Below are 13,784 nucleotides of genomic sequence, written 5' to 3'. Positions count from 1 at the left end.
GGGCAAACTTTTTGGCCCGAGGTCCACATCAGGGTTGCGCAACTGAGCAGTGGAAGCATGTGACCGTGAGAAGCAGGCCAAGGAAAAGGAGGGCTAGTGAGGGGGAAATAGAACTCAGGAACAGGTTTGGGTGTTTGGCTAACGAGGAGGGGACGCAGCAGGTGGTACCTGATGGTGGGAGGCAGAGGAAGAAAAGAAGGGCAGCTAGTCCAATACACAGGGGGGAGGAGTTGATGGAAGTAGCATCAACACTTGGCCCCGGGAGGATACAGGATGGCAATAGGGGGACTATAAGGGAAAATAGAGACAGACAGGAGTTACGGCCGAAGGGAACAGGGGATAGATTGGTAGATTGCGCTGCCCCCAGGCAAAGGCAGGTTTATGTGATTGGGGACTCCTTACTGAGGAGGTTAGACAGGCCTGTGACCAGGGCGGACCCAGAAAACAGAAGGGTGTGCTGTCTGCCGGGCGCTAAGATACGGGATGTGGACCTGCGATTGAAAAGGATCCTAAAAGGAGCGGGTAAGAACCCCTTGATAGTCCTTCATGTAGGAACGAATGACACGGCTAGGTTCTCGCTAGAGAGAATCAAGGGAGATTATGCCAGGCTGGGGAAGACGCTTAAGGAAGTCGAGGCTCAGATTATCTTCAGTGGGATTCTGCCTGTTCCTAGAGAAGGACAGCAAAGGGCAGACAGGATTGTGAGGATAAATAAGGGAGTGGTGCTATAAGGAGGGCTTTGGGATGTATGGCCACTGGGAGGCTTTCGGGGACAGACAGCTGTTCTCGCGGGATGGACTTCACCTGAGTAGGGAAGGAAATAGACTTCTGGGAGGGAGGCTGGCTCATCTCATCAAAAGGGCTTTAAACTAGGAACTTGGGGGAGACGGTTGGGAGATGTCCAGTTGATCTCCACGCCAGATTCCAACACTGAAAAAGAGGGCGAGGAGAAAAGCACAGATATAGGTAGGGGTAGGGAATTGGACATAAGAAGGAGGGGGCAGATGGACACTATAGGGTCCGTACCAAAGTGCATAACTAATGGGAGAAAGGATAGACAGCATACGGTAAGATGTTTATACACAAATGCGAGAAGCCTAGGTAACAAAATGGAGGAATTAGAGCTCCTGGTCCAAGAAATGAAACCTGATATCGTAGGAATAACCGAAACGTGGTGGAATGGTAGTCATGACTGGAGTACAGGTATGGAAGGGTATGTGCTGTTTAGGAATGACCGGAAAAAAGGTAAAGGTGGGGGTGTGGCGTTGTATGTCAATAATGAGCTAAAATGTAAAGAAATAATAAGTGATGGAATGGATAAGACGGAGTCTGTCTGGGCAACAATTACACTGGGTAAAAGAACTACTAGAGCCTCCCCCGAGATACTGCTTGGGGTGTGCTATAGACCGCCGGGATCTAGCCTGGATGCGGACAGAGAACTATTTAATGTTTTTAAGGAAGTAAAAACTAATAAGAGCTGTGTGATCATGGGGGACTTTAACTTCCCAGACATAGATTGGGGAACAAATGCTAGTAACAATAATAGGGCTCAGATGTTTCTAGACGTGCTAGCAGATGAATTCCTTCATCAAGTAGTAGCTGAACCGACGAGGGGGGATGCCATTTTAGATTTGGTGCTGGTGAGTAGTGAGGACCTCGTTGAGGAAATGGTTGTAGGGGACAACCTTGGCTCGAGTGACCATGAGCTAATTTGGTTTAAACTAAATGGAAGGGTTAACAGTAATAAAACTATGACTGTGACTAAGGTTTACGATTTCAAAAAGGCCAACTTTAATAAATTAAGGCAACTACTTAGGGAAGTGGATTGGGCTAACATACTTAGAGAGCTAAAGGCAGATGAGGCCTGGGATTATTTCAAGCTGAAGTTGCACGAGCTGTCCGAGGCCTGTATCCCGAGAAAGGGGAAACGGTCAGTAGGCAGGGGAATTAGACCCAGCTGGATGAGCGGGCGTCTCAAAGGGGCGATTAAGAAAAAACAGAAAGCGTACAAAGAATGGAAGAGAGGAGAGATCGGCAAAGAAACCTACCTTATTGAGGTCAGAGCATGTAGGGATGCGGTGAGAAAGGCCAAAAGCCGTGTAGAGTTGGACCTCGCGAGGGGAATTAAATCCAATAGTAAGAGGTTTTATAGCCATATAAATAGGAAGAAAACAAAGAAAGAGGAAGTGGGGCCACTGAAGCTTGCAGATGGAGTGGAGATTAAGGACAATCTAAGCATGGCACAATATCTAAATGAATATTTTGCATCGGTCTTTAATAAGGCTAATGAAGGGCTTAGGAATAGAGGGAGCGGGACAGAGGGAAATAAAGGAGGGGCAATTGACATTAAAGTATCAGAGGTGGAAGCCAAACTTGACCAGCTAAATGGGACTAAATCGGGTGGACCGGATGATCTTCATCCTAGAATATTGAAGGAGCTGGCGCGAGAAATTGCAAGCCCCTTGGCAATAATTTTTAATAAATCTGTAAACTCGGGGGTGGTACCGATGGACTGGAAAATAGCTAATGTGGTTCCTATTTTCAAGAAGGGGATAAAAAGTGACCCGGGTAACTACAGGCCTGTTAGTTTAACTTCTGTAGTATGCAAGGTCTTGGAAAAAATTTTGAAGGAAAAAGTGGCTAAGGACCTTGAGATGAATGGCAATTGGGACAAATTACAACATGGGTTTACGAAAGGAAGATCGTGCCAAACCAACTTGATCTCCTTTTTTGAGAAAGTAACAGACCTTCTAGATAAAGGAAATGCGGTGGATCTAATTTACCTAGATTTTAGTAAAGCGTTTGATACTGTGCCGCACGAGGAATTACTGGTTAAATTAGAAAAAATGGGGATCGATATGAAAATCCAGAGGTGGATAAAGAACTGGTTAAAGGGGAGACTGCAGCGGGTAGTACTGAAAGGGGAACTGTCGGGTTGGAGGGAGGTCACCAGTGGGGTTCCTCAAGGTTCGGTTTTGGGTCCGATTTTATTTAATCTATTCGTTACTGACCTCGGAACCGAATGTAGGAGTGGGCTGATAAAGTTTGCGGATGACACAAAGTTGGGAGGTATTGCCAATTCGGAGAAGGATCGGGATATTTTGCAGGGAGACTTGGATGACCTTGTAAATTGGAGTAACAATAATAGGATGAGATTTAATAGTGGGAAGTGTAAGGTGATGCATTTAGGGATGACTAACAAGAATTTTAGTTATAAGTTAGGGACGCATAGGTTGGAAGTGACGGAGGAGGAGAAGGACCTCGGAGTCCTGGTTGATCGCAGGATGACTATGAGTCGGCAATGTGACGTGGCTGTGAAAAAAGCTAATGCGATCTTGGGATGCGTTAGGCGAGGTATTTCTAGTAGGGACAGGGAGGTGCTGCTTCCGTTATACAAGGCGCTGGTGAGACCTCATTTGGAGTACTGTGTGCAGTTCTGGTCTCCTATGTTTAAAAAGGATGAACTCAAACTGGAACGGGTACAGAGAAGGGCCACTAGGATGATCCGAGGAATGGAAAACCTTTCCTATGAAAGGAGACTCGAGGAGCTCGGTTTGTTTAGCCTAACCAAAAGAAGGCTGAGGGGGGATATGATTGCTCTCTTTAAATATATCAAAGGGATTAATACCAAGGAGGGAGAGGAATTATTTCAGCTTAGTAGTAATGTGGATACGAGAACGAATGGATATAAACTGGCCGTGGGGAAGTTTAGGCTTGAAATTAGACGAAGGTTTCTAACCGTCAGAGGGGTAAAATTTTGGAACAGCCTTCCGAGGGAAACGGTGGGGGCAAAGGACCTCTCTGGCTTCAAGATTAGGCTTGATAAGTTTATGGAGGGAATGGTTTGATGGGATAATGTGATTTTAGTCAATTAGGCATTAACGTGCCATCGCAGGTAAAATGAGGGTCCGGCTGTAGAATCTTGCCTGTATGCTCGGGGTTCTGCTGATCGCCATATTTGGGGTCGGGAAGGAATTTTCCTCCAGGGTAGATTGGCAGAGGCCCTGGAGGTTTTTCGCCTTCCTCCGCAGCATAGGGCAGGGGTCGCAGGCTGGAAGATTCTGTTGTGGGTGGGTCAGCTTTTGTGGCCTGCATCATGCGGGAGGTCAGACTAGATGACCATATTGGTCCCTTCTGACCTTAAAGTCTATGAGTCTATGAGTCTATGAACTGTATGGAGGACCGGGTAGGGAAGGCTGTGTCTCCCCAAACAGCCTGGCCCCCGCCCCCTCCCACTTTCTACCCCCTGACTGTCCCCCTCAGAAACCCCAACCCATCCAATCCCCCCTGCTCCTTGTCCCCTGACCGCCCCCTCCCCCTATCCAACCCCCCCTGTTCCCTGTCCCCTGACTGCCCTCCCGAACCCTATCCACACCCCCACCCCCTGACAGGCCGCCTGGGACTCCCACTCCCAACTCTCCCTGTTCCCCATCCCCTCACCGCCCCCCCAGAATCTCCGCCCCATCCAACCGCACCCTCCTCCCTGACTACCCCCCATGACCCTCCGCTCCCTTACCCAACCCCCCCCCCCTGCCCCCTTACCAGCAGCAGGAGCTTGCAGCCGCGACACCCAGCCAGAGCCAGCTGCGCTCCCCACATTGCCCAGCGGGAGCAGCGGGCCAAAGCACGGCCCGCGCAGTGGCGTGGCTGCGGGGGAGGGGGGACAGTGGGGGAGGGGCCGGGGACTAGGCTCCCCAGCCGGGAGCTCAGGGGCCGGGCAGGACGGTCCCGCGGGCCGTAGTTTGCCCATATCTGTACTATAGTATCTTCATTCTGCCAAAGCAGCAAGATCGTATAGGTCAAATACCAGTCAGGACTGGTATTTGAACAACTTGTACCTTGTCAATGTGTTCATAATTTTGTTTGCCAATTACTCTAGCACATCAAGATAATTTTAACCCCATAATCCTGGCAAAGCTCTAAAAGGCAAGCAACCTCTTCAGAGTAGGCAGATTGGTCTGGAACTGGTTGTCAGGTCTTCACTGCACTCCAGGGGTTTGTCTCCCAGCACACAGCATATTGAAACTATGCTGTGTTCTTTTTGTAATAAAGAAAAGACAAAGTCAATTTTTGGTGCAAAGATGTGGCTGTGAAAAAGCTACAAAACTTAGTCAGGATACTCTGTGAGAATCTGATGTGTACTCAGCGAATCACTCCACGCAGAGGACCCCCACCCCCACACACGCATATTATAGCTCAAGCTTCCCCAAATAGTGTCAATTTCACTTCCTCATTACATTCCCTACATGTTGCTATGATTTAGCAGGAAGAGATAATGCTACTTTACAGATAATTTAACATGTCTGCTTCTGATTGGAGGCTAAAGATAAAATTACTCTACAAGAAGAGGCAAATGGAAATATCTTCAGGGATCCCCTAGAAGTTTAGCAAGAAACTCTTTCTTCAAGGCTTAGTTCATGATAGAGAGGCTAAGAAAAAAAAAAGCTTATTTTCTCCAGACTGTAAAAAGCATTACTATAAAATTTAGAGGAGCGTATGAAGTAATTCCATGTATTGTACCTCTGACACTACAAGAACTCAGTCTGACAGAAATAGATGCTGATCAGATTGTTTTGAAACAATTTCAAGACAGTGAAAAACAAGGGGGGGGGGGAAAATCACTTGCTAATATATAGGAATTGCCATACTAGATCAGACTAGAGCTCTATGTAGTCTAGTGTGCTGGACAGTACCATATGCTTCAGAGGACTGTGCAAGAAACTCTATAATGTGCAGATATGGAATAATCTGGCCATAAGGAAAGTTTCTTCTTATCCCCAGGCAGGTAGTAGTGGTCTTATGCTCTAAAAGAAATGATGATTTATACCACTTAATTTTTCTTAGCTATGGCCTGGTCTATACTATGAGTTTAGGTCGAATTTAGCAGCATTAAATCGAATTAAGCCTGGACACGTCCACACGACGAAGCCCTTTTTTTCGACTTAAAGGGCCCTTTAAACCGGTTTCTTTACTCCACCTCCGACGAGGGGATTAGCACTGAAATCGGCCTTTGCAGGTCGGATTTGGGGTAGTGTGGACGGAATTGGACGTTATTGGCCTCCGGGAGCTATCCCACAGTGCTTCATTGTCACCGCTCTGGACAGCACTCTCAACTCAAATGCACTGACCAGGTAGACAGGAAAAGCCCCGCAAACTTTTGAATTTCATTTCCTGATTGTCCAGCGTGGAGAGCACAGGTGACCACGCAGAGCTCATCAACACGATGGAGTCCCAGGATCGCAAAAGAGCTCCAGCATGGACAGAACGGGAGGTACGGGATCTGCTCGCCATATGGGGAGATGAATCAGTGCTAGCTGAACTCCGTAGCAGTAAACGAAATGGCAAAATATTAGAAAAAGTCTCAAAGGCCATGAAGGACAGAGGCCATAACAGGGACGCACAGCAGTGCCGCGTGAAAATTAAGGAGCTAAGACAAGCCTACCACAAAGCCAGAGAGGCAAACGGAAGGTCCGGGGCAGAGCCGCAAACATGCCGCTTCTACGTGGAGCTGCATGCCATGCTAGGGGGTGCAGCCACCACTACCCCAACTGTGTGCTTTGACTCCATCAATGGAGAATCACACAACAGGGAAGCAGGTTTGGGGTACGAGGAAGATGATGAAGAAGACAATGAAGATAGCCCACAGCAAGGAAGCAGAGAAACCGGTTTCCCCAACAGCCAGAATATGTTTATAACCCTGGACCTGGAACCAGTAACCCCCGAACTCACCCAAGGCATGCTCCCAGACCCTGAGGGCACACAAGGGACCTCTGGTGAGTGTACCTTTGAAAATATTACACATGGTTTAAAAGCAAGCGTGTTTAATGATTAATGATTAATTTGCCCTGGCAATCGCGGCCAGTACAGCTACTGGAAAAGTCTGTTAACGTGTATGGGGATGGAGCGGAAATCCTCCAGAGACATCTCCAGAAAGCTCTCCTTCATGTACTCCCAAAGCCTTTGCAAAAGGTTTCTGGGGAGGGCTGCCTTATCCCGTCCGCCATGGTAGGACACTTTACCACGCCAGGCCAGTAGCACGTAGTCTGGAATCATTGCATAACAAAGCATGGCAGTGTATGGTCCCGGTGTTTGCTGGCATGCAGACAACATCCATTCCTTATCTCTCTTTGTTATCCTCAGGAGAGTGATATCATTCACAGTCACTTGGTTGAAATGGGGTGATTTTATTAAGGGGACATTCAGAGGTGCCCGTTCCTGCTCGGCTGAACATAAATGTTCCCCGCTGTTAGCCACGCGGTGGGGGGGAGGGGTGAAGTGATCATCCCAGAGAATTGGGTGTGGGGGGGGGAGGTAGTTGAGTTTGTGCTGCATGTTAACCCGGAAACCGCAGCCCCTCCTTTTATATTGCAAACCCATTTTAAATGGCCAACCCAACGGGTGCTTGGTATGGGAAATGAGGGCGCTGCTGTTTGAAACCATTCCCACATGTTATGAAGGTTAAAAAAGCCAAAAGACTGTGGCTTACCATGGCTGCCTGCAAGCCGAATTCTGTTGCCTGGCACTGCGTGAGTGATCTCTCACACCAAACCGGCAGGCCCTCAATATAAGAGGAAAAATGCGACCTTGTAACGAAAGCACATGTGCTGTGTAATGTGAACAGCAAAATTTAACGTGAAAGAGTGTACCCATTGTTCTCTAAAATGTGTCTTTTTTAACCACCTCGCCCTTCTCCTCCACCAGCTGCAAATGTTTCTCCTTCGCAGAGGCTAGTGAAGATTAGAAGGAGAAAACGGCGGACTCGGGATGATATATGTTCTCGGAGCTCCAGCTGTCCTCCCATGCTGACAGAGCACAGCAGAATGCGTGGAGACAGTCAATGTCAGAGTGCAAAAAAACACAATATGAACGAGAGGAGAGGTGGCGGGCTGAATCGCGGGCTGAAGAGAGCAAGTGGTGGGCTGAAGAGGATAGGTGGCGTCAGCTTGCAGACAGAAGGCAAGAGTCGATGCTCCGGCTGCTGGAGCATCAAACTGATATGCTCCAGCGTATGGTTGAGCTGCAGGAAAAGCAGCAGGAGCAGAGACTGCCGCTACAGCCCCTGTGTAACCAACAGCCCTCCTCCCCAAGTTCCATAGCCTCCTCACCCAGACGCCCAAGAACGCGGTGGGGGGGCCTCCGGCCACCCAGCCACTCCACCCCAGATGATTGCCCAAGCATCAGAAGGCTGGCCTTCAATAAGAGTTAAAGTTTTCAAGTTTTAAACTGCAGTGTGTCCTTTTCCTTCCCTCCTCCCCCACCCCTCCTGGGCTACCTTGGCAGTTATCCCCCTAGTTGTGTGATGAATTAATAAAGAATGCATGAATGTGAAGTAACAATGACTTTATTGCCTCTGCAAGCGGTGCTCGAAGGGGGGAGGGGAGGGTGGTTAGTTTACAGGGAAGTAGAGTGAACCGCGGGGGGGGGGGAGGGAAGAGGGTTCATCAAGGAGAAACAAACAGAAGTTTCACACCGTAGCCTGGCCAGTCACAAAACTGGTTTTCAAAGCTTCTCTGATGCACACTGCGCCCTGCTGTACTCTTCTAACCGCCCTGGTGTCTGGCTGCGCGTAATCAGCGGCCAGGCAATTTGCCTCAACCTCCCACCCCACCATAAATGTCTCCCCCTTACTCTCACAGATATTGTGGAGTGCACAGCAAGCAGCAATAACAATTGGAATATTGGTTTCGCTGAGGTCTATCCGAGTCAGTAAACTGCGCCAGCGCGCTTTTAAACGTCCAAATGCACATTCTACCACCATTCGGCACTTGCTCAGCCTATAGTTGAACAGGTCCTGACTACTGTCCAGGCTGCCTGTGTACGGCTTCATGAGCCATGGCATTAAGGGGTAGGCTGGGTCCCCAAGGATAACGATAGGCATTTCAACATCCCCAACGGTTATTTTCTGGTCTGGGAAGAAAGTCCCTTCCTCCAGCTTTTGAAACAGACCAGAGTTCCTGAAGACGCGAGCATCATGTACCTTTCCCGGCCATCCCACGTTGATGTTAGTTGAAACGTCCCTTGTGATCCACCAGGGCTTGCAGCAGCATTGAAAAGTACCCCTTGCGGTTTATGTACTTGGTGGCTTGGTGCTCCGGTGACAAGATAGGGATATGGGTTCCGTCTATCGCCCCACCACAGTTTGGGAATCCCATTGCAGCAAAGCCATCCACTATGACCTGCACGCTTCCCAGAGTCACTACCCTTGATATCAGCAGGTCTTTGATTGCGTTGGCTACTTGGATCACAGCAGCCCCCACAGTAGATTTGCCCACTCCAAATTGATTCCCGACTGACCGGTAGCTGTCTGGCATTGCAAGCTTCCACAGGTCTATCGCCACTCGCTTCTCAACTGTGAGGGCTGCTCTCATCCTGGTATTCTGGCGCTTCAGGGCAGGGGAAAGCAAGTCACAAAGTTCCATGAAAGTGCCCTTACGCATGCGAAAGTTTCGCAGCCACTGGGAATCGTCCCACACCTGCAACACAATACGGTCCCACCAGTCTGTGCTGGTTTCCCGGGCCCAGAATCGGTGTTCCACGCCATGAACCTCCCCCAGTAACACCATGATTTGCACACTGCTGGGGCCTGTACTTTGTGAGAGGTCTATGTCCATGTCAATTTCCTCATCGCTCTCGTCGCCGCGCTGCAACCGCCTCCTTGCCTGGTTTTGCTTTGGCATGTTCTGGCTCTGCATATACTCCAGGACAATGCACGTGGTGTTCATAGTGCTCATAATTGCTGCGGTGATCTGAGCGGGCTCCATGATCCCAGTGCTATGGCGTCTGGGCTGAAAAAAGGCGTGAAACTATTGTCTGACGGAGGGAGGGAGAGGCGAGTGACGACATGGCTTACAGGGAATTAAAATCAACAAAGGTGGCTGTGCATCAGGGAGAAACACAAACAACTGTCACACAGAATGGCCCCCTCAAAGATTGAACTCAAAACCCTGCATTTAGCAGGCCGTTGATTTCACGGAGGGAGGGGGAAGCAAATGAATACAGAACAAATCTGGTCCATCTATCTTTTACATCTTAGGCTGGCAGCAGACGGTGCAGCATGACTGATATCCATCGGCATCTTCTGGGCTTGGCAGAAGATGCTGTATTACGATTTCTAGCTATAATCGTCAAGACGGTTCAATAGGACTGCCGGCAGGACTGAGTCTCCAGGAGACGAAACACGTCTGCCCAGGTGCCTCTGACTGAAATCACTGAGGAATACGACGACGATGGATACCAGTCGTAATACACCATCTACTGCCAAAAGGCAATTAGCTGCTGCTGTGTAGCAATGCAGTACCACATCTGCCGGCACCCAGATGACATATGGTGACGGTGAGCTGAGCTGAGCGGGCTCCATGCTTGCCGTGGTATGTTGTCTGCACAGGTAACCCAGGTAAAAAGGCGTGAATTGATTGTCTGCCGTTGCTCTGACAGAGAGGGAGGGGCCTGACAACATGTACCCAAAACCCCCCACGACACTGTTTTTGCATCATCAGGCATTGGGATCTCAACTCAGAATTCCAATGGGCGGCGGAGACTTCGGGAACTGTGGGATAGCTACCCACAGTGCAACGCTCCAGAAGTCGACGCTAGCCTCGGTACTGTGGACGCGGTCCGCCGACTTAATGCACTTGGAGCATTTTATGTGGGGACACACACAATCTACTGTATAAAACCGATTTCTATAAAATCGGCTTCTATAAATTCGACCTAATTTCGTAGTGTAGACATACCCTATGTGACATAATCAGATGTTCTCGTAAGCCAAACAAGAGTAATCCTTTTTCTGAACTCTGTTGAACTCTTGGCCTCAGTGATATCTTGTGGCAATGAGTTCCATACATGGTGAGACTGTGTAGGTAAAAAAAATTATTTCCTTTTATCATTTTTAATTTGCTGCCTTTCAGCGTCATTAGATATCTCTTTGTATTATGTGAAAGGATAATACAATAAAGTACTCTTCCACGTGACAGCTGATAGAAATTAGATTTGAGGACACAATGTTCTCGGATATAAAAAATCCGATTGATTAGTGAGAAAGTGGTCCAATGCAGTCACACATCCCGCTCATCTACTTTTTGAAATAGGACAAGCTGCTTGTGAAATGAGTAGCAGATTGCCAACTCAAACATCAGGTGATTTTCTAGGATAATTACCAGCCTTACAAAAAAGGACCTGGAGGCTAATTAGGAAATTTATAAACTTTGAATTATCACCTGGCCTGGATTGTAAGCCCACTCTTTATATCTTTCAGTCCAAGATGCTGCTCATCCCTTTGAACGTTTCAAAGTTAACATCAGAAAGGATCAAATCAGTTTTAAAGAGTTTACAACAATATTAAATTCAATACTATGTACTGCTCAATTCCCTAAATAAAACATGCAATTTTTACCCCACAGAACAATTTGAAAGATGTCCTTATTCCATTAAATAAAGGGCAAGTATTTATGTTTGGTTTCCAAGGGATGAATGCCACTTGATGCCCAAGCATCAAACTAGGCCTACAACTTTTACAGATTTACATCAATAAATTGTTTAACAGTCACTAGATTTTATTTAACCAACTCAGATTACTTCAGAAGAAGTGATAGCATTTCCTAACTATTCACATTAAATTACTCTTCCAAATGAAGATGCCAAGAAAACTCCAATACTATCTCCAAATAATCAAACCTTCAGTCAAGCGTCCTTACAAAACGATCTGCATGTATTGAGTGGTTTGTTAGTCTAAAGACAGGTGAACCAAGCCTATTCCAGAAGTTAATAAGGTCTTTTAGTTTTTCATTATCCTTTGTTGCAGTCCTATTTCAAACTTCATTAGTTATAGTCTCAATACAGTGCAGTAGTGTTGATTTACAAGCTAAAGGGATATTTTGCTTTCTAAAGTCCTCTGAATTGTTCAGAGGGGTTTCTTGGCTTTCCTCATTCAACCCTGGAACATTTGAAAATGTTGGTTAGTCTGTAAAGCCCCAATGTACCAAACGGCTGAACACAACAATCAAACTATATAATGAGATGCCAAGAAGAAAGCGATACTCCAGATTACTTTGTTTGTATACATATTACAAATTCCACAATGCACATTCACAAATGCAGGCTACTGGTTGTTAGAGAAAGTTTTAAGCAAGAGAAATTCAGGCAAGGACTAGATAGGAAAAATTAAACACATTAACTAAAAGAGAGTCAGAATATTTATTGTAATCTACTTCCAACTGAGAACAGACTCTGGTTCAATCATCCACTAGTTTGGAAAAGGCATATACTCACTTCTTTTGTGTGAGGTCTAAACCACTATTGACTATTCCATCCACCTTTACATTCTTCTGTCCACAGATATTTCCGTAACTGTCATATCCTGAAACCAATCTCGCAGCTGCTCCAGTAGCTATTGAAAAGCCACAAATAAAACCCTGGGGGGAAAAAATAGATAAAAGGTTTCAATGGCAACTGTGTCAGAAACACAGTTTAACAATGCTCTCCTTGGAGCTGGTCGTGAGGGAAGGGTCAGTTGCAATTCATTTATTTCAGAGCAGGGGAGTCCAATTTTTTGCACCCTTCTTTGAAATTCCTTCCATTTAAAAGGGAAAAGTCTAAGTCAATCGAGAAAGAACCACTGTGGGGAACAACAGACAGTTGTGAATTTAAATGCAAACACTAATTTAAAATATGATTCAGATGCGCTAAAAATTATTTATTAGCTGAACAGGCTCAACAATGTGCTAGGTGCTTTTACAAGACAGGCATAAAACAAAGTTCCTGAGGGGAACTGCTCACAATCTAGGCAGATAGCACACAATTGTAAAGGGGAGGGGGGCAGGGAAGGAGAGCAACACATGCAGCATGACTAGTGAAGTTTGGGATACATCTTGTTAATTTCCAGATAGTTTGGGTATTTTGGTTTGCAAGATTTTTCAAACATCTTGTTAACACTTCTGAGGGAAAGAAGGCCTATTTGGAGTAAGTGCATTTTAAGGAGAAGGGGAGGCAGGGCAGACCAGGCAAGACATTTCAGATATAGGGGACAAATGGAAGAAAAAGAAACAGAAATAACAGTGGAAGCATACAAAAGGAGCAGCTAGGAGCAGCATGGTGGAGCAAAGGGCCTTAGAGAAGAGAGACCCAGGTCTCACTGGGCTATAGACTGACTTTCAAAGAGCTTAATCGGATATTAAAGGGGAAGTTTGGGGGTCGGGAGGAAATGCAGAGAGGCCACTGTAAGGAGGTCGTGCCTGAAAGCATCAATTATCTCTTTACAACTAATTAGGCTGGCAAGATCCTGGGCAGAGAAAAATAGTCCTTATGCTGTCTCACCAAGTGTCCAGTGATGCCAGAGGAAGAAGATAAGAGGGGTAAGCCAAAGTTTGAGACTGGTGGGAGAATGAATTAGTGGGGGGGGGAGGCAAAGGAAACAAGTGCAGAAGAGAGTCTGGAGTTACAAGTGGACACAAGAGAATCAAAAGGCAATTGGAAGGAGGGTGTGGAGGAGTCAAACATTGACAGCCTTAAAGCCTTAGGAAGGCAAGACAGCGCAGTGCTAAGGAGGGACTAATACCGAAGGAGACAAGTTGATTAGAGAGAAATTCCAAATGAAGAGTAGGTCACTGTCTTATAGTAAATTAGCTTATTTATAAACTTAACATTGGACAAGTCAAAGCAAAGAAGGAGGAGTAAAAGGTTATCGCTAGTAATAAGCTGATTTGCAGCTCTTTCTGTCAATTTCATCAATCCATCACCACTCATGTAAAAGCTCTAATTCCTTTTAATAGAATTTTATGTAGGATAAT

General features: G+C 46.7%; 1 protein-coding gene across 1 annotated transcript in view; it reads right to left on the bottom strand.

Annotated features, from left to right (window-relative positions):
• Nucleotides 1-13,784, bottom strand: part of SLC44A1 (solute carrier family 44 member 1) — a 97,335-nt gene that overhangs the window by 43,073 nt on the left and 40,478 nt on the right. Inside the window, exon 3 of the mRNA XM_065406244.1 lies at nucleotides 12,268-12,410. Within this exon, the coding sequence (XP_065262316.1) occupies nucleotides 12,268-12,410 (143 nt within the window). The remainder of the gene's footprint in view (nucleotides 1-12,267; nucleotides 12,411-13,784) is intronic.

The sequence above is a fragment of the Emys orbicularis genome, chromosome 6 (genome assembly GCF_028017835.1).
Source record: "Emys orbicularis isolate rEmyOrb1 chromosome 6, rEmyOrb1.hap1, whole genome shotgun sequence".
NCBI lineage: Eukaryota > Metazoa > Chordata > Testudines > Emydidae > Emys > Emys orbicularis.
Note: the sequence above shows the minus strand (reverse complement) of the source record. Positions and strands in the feature narration are given on the sequence as shown.